Genomic DNA, 7,206 nt, shown 5'->3' on the forward strand with positions numbered 1-7,206 from the left:
CCCTCCCCCAGTGGAGCAACGCTCAGATCTCGGACCACTACAGCACCTGCATCAAGCTCTCCACCGAGAACGTGAGTCGGCCGCAGCGGGGAGGGCTCCCGGCCCCCCTCACACCCCCCTCGCTCCGGCCGTGGCTGCAAGGCCGGGAGGGATTTTAAACTCCTTGAGCCTCGGCCACGCCGTTATTCTCCATCCAAGCCCTGTGAGCCCCATCCCTGATCCAAGCCATGGCCAGAGCTGGGCCTCCATCGCTGCCTTCCCGGCCGTAACGAAGCAGGACGTGGCACGGACCGTATCCCCTCGGTCCTGCTGTAAATACCCCCACGGGATGAGGGTTCAGACAGTTTTGACAGGTGTCATTTTCAAGGGGGTCAGTTCTGAGCTGTGCTTTATTGCAGAAAATCACCACGAAGAATGCCTTTGGCTTACACCTGATAGATTATATGACCGAGATCCTGAAACAGAAGGACTCTGAACTGACCAACTTCAAGGTGAGAGGAATCGCCGCCCGGTCGCGGCAGTGCTTTGTCTCCGACTGGCATTTAGCCTAAGGTTTAGTCAACCTCAAATAACACTGAAGGTAACAGAGCTGGTTACTTCCACTAAAAATATCTGGCAGAGACAGCACAGTCACTTTTCGCATGAAGCTTCCAGCGTTGAATCCTTTCATAACCGCAGAAATTAAAGGCTGTTTCAGTTGTGTTCCTTCAAAAGGAGGGCTTGTTTAAAAGCAAGACTTGTGAGGTAAATACTGAGTGTTACAACCAGTAACAAAACAAGGCTGGAGAAGAAAGGAAGTTAGTGTGGCTAATTCCTGGACTAATCTTGATCTGGGATGGATCAGAATAAGATCTTGCCAGGGCAAAGACTTGCTCGCTATAACGGTTCACTTATGCTAGGAGGGAGAAGTGAATTCTTGGATGAGTGAACAAATGGCAGAGCTTTTGAACGTGGCCTCAAGGAACCCCTGAGCTAGCTGGCTTATGGTCGATGGAACTGAGGAAGGAGCGGGAAATAGTGCACAGGTTTTCAGGGAGTGGTTCCTCACCTTCCCGGGGGGAGGTCTGTAATCAAAAAGTGCACTTGGCATCTCCTGTGCTTCACCTCTTTTGACTTTGTAATTTGGGAAACTAGAATGATACCAAGAGGATGGCCCAAAAGTAGGCATGAAGGAGAGGTGGAGGAGAGAGCTGTCTTGGCAGATGCAAATCTGCACCTTTCTGTTTCTCCCCGTTGCTTAATCTTGGCAACTTTTAAAGCATTCTTCTGTGTGATCCCTTCCAAAAGACCTGACAAACCAAACTGTAGGCTCCGCCTGGGAAGACACATCTTGACCCCTGCTGTGCACCTAGGTCTGCAGCACATTTCAGGATAAATCCTTTTCCGGTTTTCACCATTTTGATTTTAATGCAGAGCATTCAGAAATTCAGGTCTGCAGCTTGCCTTCTGCATTTGCATCTTCTAGACAAGACTTTTTCCTTCCTAACTAAAAATCTCATCCTTTGTTCCTTCTGTCAGATAGCAGCTGGCACGCTTGATGCCAGTGCAAAGATTTACGCCGTGCGTGTGGATGCGGTCCACGCAGATACCTACAAAGTTCTTGGAGGCTTAGGCAAGGACTCGGCACCTGCAAAAAATGCGGACAGCCCAGAAGGAGGTGTGCCATTCAGTCTTTTTCTGTTAAGCTGTTAATGTTCCACCTGCGTATAAGAGAATTGTCAGTGTACTCACATAGCCCCCGTGAATTTAGAAGCTCCTTGTACACCTCGGAGACTACCACTAACTTTATTTTTCAAAGGCTGGGAAACATCAAATTAGTTTACCTGGGTGCTTGAGCAGGGAGGGTTGAGATGAGAATCTGAATCTGTTGCTCAATCCTGTATTCAGTGATTTGGCCCGTTGGATTTGAATGCAAACCAAAGGTGGCCTAATCTGAAACATGAATGAAGTGCCCCACAGTTTGCTGTCCTTTGCTTTGAAATGAAAATGTGCTGTTAAATAAAATAGGGTCGATAAAAAGAAATGCAGCATCCAGCCAATGAAACATTGGTGGTTCATGCTAATAAGTACCTAACTGGGTAACTTCACACCCACGGGGTTTTGCATGGTACAAAGTGCAGTAAACGTTGTGCTATCCCCCCATAGGGTATTTTAGCAAGTTTTCTAAGTGTAACTCACTCTTCTTTTCCTTTTAGAAGACAGTCCAGCTCCTGAGGCTGTCAAGACAGTTCAGAAAAAGAAAAAGCACTCGTTCAAAACCATCGAGCAGAACTTGAATAACATCAATGTGTCGAAGGCGAATCGCAGATGTGAGGTCAGTGGAGGGAGGCTGCTGTAGCAGCTGCGTTCTGGTGGGGGGAAAAGAGATGTTGCCCCATCTTTCTCATTTCTATTATTTTCCTTATTGTGCATTCCTCTCTTGGACTCTAACGTTCACGTGCATGTCTGTGAATTCTGCTATTACAGCAAGATTGTTCCCAGTCACATATATTCCTGCTGTGTGAGGCAGCTGTGGGAGCTCTCTCCTCGCTGAAAAAGATGCGTGGGTCATTCCCCTTCAGAGCTGTACCTGAAAGTCTCCTGCAGAGCTGCTCAGCCCTTCCCTCTACTCGGTTCCTTGATTCTCTCCTTCATTCCATACCTGTAGATTGATCCCATGTTCCAGAAAACAGCCGCATCTTTTGATGAATGCAGCACAGCTGGCATTTTCCTCACTGGGCTGCGTACCCAAAGCTGCCACAGCGAGCTCCTCTTTGACTCGAAGATTGTGCCTCTCCCTTCTTCAGAGACGCTCACGCTGCCAAACTCTGATCCTGTGAAAGTGACGGATTTAAAGCGTGAGTGCCAGTAACCGCAAAGCAAAGGGGTCCATCCAGACCTTTCGATCCTTTTCATCTCCCAAGCGTGCTCATTTTAGCCTCAGCCAGACTGACTTGTGCTTTGGTTCACTGCTTGGCTACCCTATGGCACCGCTGCTCTTGATTCTGCTCACATTGAGACTGGTTGCTGGAAAAGCGGGACCTTTGCAGGTTTTTGATCGCTACGTGTAGCTTAACCTCTGGCAGGCCTGTCACACAGCACGCATGCATGGTCTGAACAGTGCAGCGGTTGAGGTTGGTGTGCTCCAGGTTAAGATCTGACCTTTTTAGAGTGTTTTGAGCCTGTACATACTACTGAACCCCGCTGCTCTAGTAAGATTCCCAGAGTTATGCCCACCCTCGAGTTAGGGTAGCAACTGAACTCTCCCTTTCTGCTGAGAAATGAGCCCGACAGCTTTTGCAGTGAGCCCTGCGCTGCCCTACATGCAAGAAGGGCTGCCTACTTGTGTGGCTTTAAGCATGATTTAATGCCAGGCGCTTGTTTTAGGTGCTGGTTGCTTCATCCTATATCAAATCTCTCCCCCTTGCTCTCCTTCTCTCTAGCCCTCCTAGCACAGTGCATTGAAGGACGCCCCATCTGCTCTTCGCTGGCTGGTTTCCAGTTTACAAAGTGGGATGCTGAGTCCCATGATGAGGTACGTTTGTTAGCTCTGTGCCAGGTGGGATACTTGAGCCGTGTTCTGCGCTCACCAAGCCGTGCAGGGCAGTGGGATGTTGCGCTGCAGGGCCGCTGATATCCTGCAATTTTTTTCCTGAATGCTTTCTCCTCCTACAGTCAGTGTCAGCCCTGTTGGATAAATTTAAGAAGAGCGACCAAGTGTTCGATATCAATGCGGAGATAGACAGCGATGAGGAAGACCCTGTTCCCAGCCTGCCAGATGACGACTTCAATTCTAACTCCCCCAGGAGTACAGTAACAGGCAAGATTGGGGAATTTACAGAAAACCTCAACTCCTTTGGAACAGTCCACAGTAGCAAGAAGTAAGTAGTCCCTGAAAATCTATAGCTGTGCTTTGATAGCAAGCAACAGCTTCTGGCAGCTCTCTGGGGAATCTCTAATTTACTGTGTACACGTTTCCCATCTGACTCTAGCTTGCTTTCTGCTCAGCTTTCGGGTACATCAAGGAATGCATTACAGTGATATCTCTACCCCCCAAGGGGACCTTTTTGTGGGGTCACACTTCCCCTGAATGATTGCTTCTCCGCTTGCTCTGCTGCCTGGTTTCCAGCCCGCCCTTTAGCAAATCCACCTCTGTCTTTGCAGCAGCCTCACAGACTCTGGGCAGCGAACACCCACAGTACCATTCACTGATTAAAGAGCGGGAGTCCTGCACGCATGCTGGCAGAGGGGGCGGGCGATGTCTGTACAGAGCTGATCTGGATATTAAATGCACGCTCAGGCCCTGTGTGTGCCAAAGGAATGATTTCACTGAGCAGCATGTGTGCTCTTTCCAGAATTGATGCGGTTCCTTTTGGAGGGGGAGACATTGGGAGCATGTGCCTTCACCTCTCCATGAAACCAGGGGAATACTCCTACTTCAGTCCCCGAACCCTGTCAATGTGGGCTGGCCCAGAGCACTGGCGTTTCAAACCTCGACACAAACGTACGTATTCAGAGAGGGGGGCTTGTACGCCGCAGATGCGGTTACTGCCAGGTCCTGCTTACCTTTGGAGCTGGGTGGCACCTGAGTCATAAAGCGGGGACAGTAAAGAAGGGGGCAAGCCTGTGTGGCTCTCTTATAGCCAGATGGGAAGCAGTACTGAGTTCAGACACCAGAAAGGCTCTCAGCCACACGCAGATCCGCTGGCGTCTAACGCGTTCTCTATTGTTTGGGTTTGTTAATGGTGCTCAAAGTTGAGGGGGTGTCTCTCACTGCAGCAACAGGCGATACTAGCACTAATATAGCTCCTGCTGTTGTTTCCCACCTTCTGCATAAAACCTGAAGATTAAATTACACTTTCCGCTTCTATAAAAAGATACTGATCCCTTTAAAACATGAAGCTGAGAACACCACCTATTGCTTTCCCTAACAAAGGCAAAGGCCCTTGTAGGTGACCTTTCTGTGTGGAGCAGATGCTCAGGTTAGGAGTGAGCTCGTTGTCCTTACTCGGTCACAAAGCACTGACAGTTTCTGTCCTTTCTGCAGCAGACGCTGACTCTGAAAGAGAAACCAAGAAAAGGAACGCAAAGAAAGCATTTGAAATTAACTTTGATGAGGATATCGACTTTAAGGCATATTTCCGTAAGACCAAGGTACGTGCTGAGTTTTGGCCTCTTTCTGCTCCCTCTTTTGCTGTATCCATGTGTCTTGGAACTGTTGCCTGCAAACGGCTCATCTCATGCTCCTGTGACACTGGTTCTGTAGGCCCAACATCACGTATGTTCCTTGCTGCAGCATCTTCTGACTCCAAGGTCACATTATAAATAGTTTTACCAACCCTGGGGTGGAGAGTCAGGCTGGATTTTTCCTGGCTTACACCCCATCAAGTCAAAGGGACCCTGCAGCTCCAGCCACGTGTCTCAGGATGCTGCGCAGAAGCCACTGGGGGCACTGACTGGACCAGTGTGGAAGTCCTCTTTGGAGGAATCGCAGAACTTGCCCCCTTTCAGACAAAGACCTGTGTTCAAAGCGCTTATTTGTGCATTACTCTTCCAAATAGTGGAGAACTTATGGGTAATGGTATTTATTACCTTCCCCAGGCAGCTGTAACTCTAGCAAAATCCATTCTGGAAAACCAGAATGTGAAGAGCACCACGCTTCCCGCAGACTTCAACTATGACCCTACCAACATTCTCCAGCTGTTTCTCAAACCAGCTGTTAAGGTAAGAGTCTTCTCTAAAAGCTTGTGGGCAATGACGCCGCGCACAAAGCCGCTCTTCACCAAACGCTTGCAGTGCTTTGGGGTGCTCCTCGGGGCTGGAGAGGGGCCAGCACGTCGCTCACTGAACCGACCCGCTTGCGGATGCTGAAGCTGCTGTGCTTCGCTGTTGTGCTTTACCAGGGGCTTGCTAGAGAGCTGATATGCAAGGAGGAGGAGGAGGAGGAGGAAGAGCCAGCAGCCTGGGAAAAGGGGAGATGATGAAGGAACAAGGTGCAGGCATTGCTTGGGAAAATATTTAGAGTTTTTCCTTTCCTGACCCCTGGTTTTATCTCTGTAGCTCTGCAGGACGTCTGAGCCGGATGGCTTGTTGGATCACGAAGATGAGATCGGTGAATACGATTACAACAACCCCAATGACACCTCCAATTTCTGCCCTGCATTGCAGGTAACCGGAACAGGAAGATTTCTTTCTGTTGCCTGTATTTGATATGCAATGGGAATAATTTAGGAAGGATCTGCGTCTGGAATTAATTACTAGTGAAAAAGAATTGGAGCTGCAGATTATGACAAAGTCTCTGTGCACACCCCTGCCCCCTCAACTCTTAATGACATCAATTGAACTTCTCTGCCTTTGGTGTTTGCCAGTCAGTTTGCTGCAGAAACTCCATTCCAGCCTTTTCCATACACCTGTGCCCTAAAGCAGGAGTAAATGCTCTCGCTCACCTCTGCAGTCATCTCTCCACAGTGAGGTTTGCTCCTAAGCTGTTTCCAGCTCCCGTTGAAGTAGGTTTCTTCTAAAGCATCAGCTTCCTGTCAGGCCAGTGCTGCCTCCTGAGTGTTTGTGACAAGTCTTGGCTGCTCCCACACCGCCAGGAGAGCCCTCATCTCTTATCTTTCCATGTAGAACAGGCTTTTGATATTCTGCGCTCTAGATCTCCCTTGGGTTTAGCCTTAGCTCAGCCTAAGCGCCATGGGGAGAGGCTGAATAAGAACGTGTTCCATGGGGAAGGTGGGCAGGTACCGCCACCCTCCTGAGAGGCGGGTGCTCTGTTGGTCTCAGGCTCCTCAAAGACGTCTCTGGGTGGCCTCACTGCTGTGATCTCTTCTTTATCAGGCCGCAGACAGCGACGATGATGATAACGACCCCGTTCAATTCATGGGCCAGATGGGGGAGTTCAACCTCACGGCCCACCCTGAAGGTCAAGACGCTGAGCTCAACAGGGTTGCCGGCGATGTCGATATCACAACGTACGGAGAGCTGAACCTCATTGCTGAGCCCCAGAAGGTAAGGACTCATATTGTTGCCGAGCCATGAACTGGGCAGCCTGGAGCAAAGCCTCTCAACACCTCAGGTGGTTACAAGTCCTGAGACTGGTTTTCACAGAATCACAGAATGGCAGGGGTTGGAAGGGACCTCAGGAGATCACCCAGTGCCACCCCCCTGCTCACCCAGAGCAGGGGGCACAGGACAGCGTCCAGGCGGGGGGTGGAGATCACCAGAGAA

At 49.8% G+C, this 7,206-nt stretch overlaps 1 protein-coding gene across 3 annotated transcripts in view; it reads left to right on the plus strand.

Annotated features, from left to right (window-relative positions):
* Positions 1-6: 6 nt before the first annotated feature.
* Positions 7-7,206, plus strand: part of NCAPH (non-SMC condensin I complex subunit H) — a 9,556-nt gene continuing 2,356 nt past the window's right edge. The window contains exons 1-12 of one of the 3 annotated variants that reach the window (XM_035898886.1): positions 7-71; positions 399-491; positions 1,519-1,657; positions 2,196-2,314; positions 2,648-2,837; positions 3,423-3,514; positions 3,655-3,860; positions 4,335-4,483; positions 5,027-5,133; positions 5,581-5,703; positions 6,040-6,147; positions 6,817-6,987. In XM_035898886.1, coding sequence (XP_035754779.1) covers positions 444-491; positions 1,519-1,657; positions 2,196-2,314; positions 2,648-2,837; positions 3,423-3,514; positions 3,655-3,860; positions 4,335-4,483; positions 5,027-5,133; positions 5,581-5,703; positions 6,040-6,147; positions 6,817-6,987 — 1,452 coding nt within the window. In that variant the 5' untranslated portion in view covers positions 7-71; positions 399-443. The remainder of the gene's footprint in view (positions 72-398; positions 492-1,518; positions 1,658-2,195; positions 2,315-2,647; positions 2,838-3,422; positions 3,515-3,654; positions 3,861-4,334; positions 4,484-5,026; positions 5,134-5,580; positions 5,704-6,039; positions 6,148-6,816; positions 6,988-7,206) is intronic. The other 2 variants (XM_035898889.1, XM_035898888.1) reach the window with 2 other exon arrangements.

This window comes from Egretta garzetta, unplaced genomic scaffold (genome assembly GCF_000687185.1).
Source record: "Egretta garzetta isolate BGI_Z169 unplaced genomic scaffold, ASM68718v1 scaffold238, whole genome shotgun sequence".
NCBI classification, from domain to species: domain Eukaryota; kingdom Metazoa; phylum Chordata; class Aves; order Pelecaniformes; family Ardeidae; genus Egretta; species Egretta garzetta.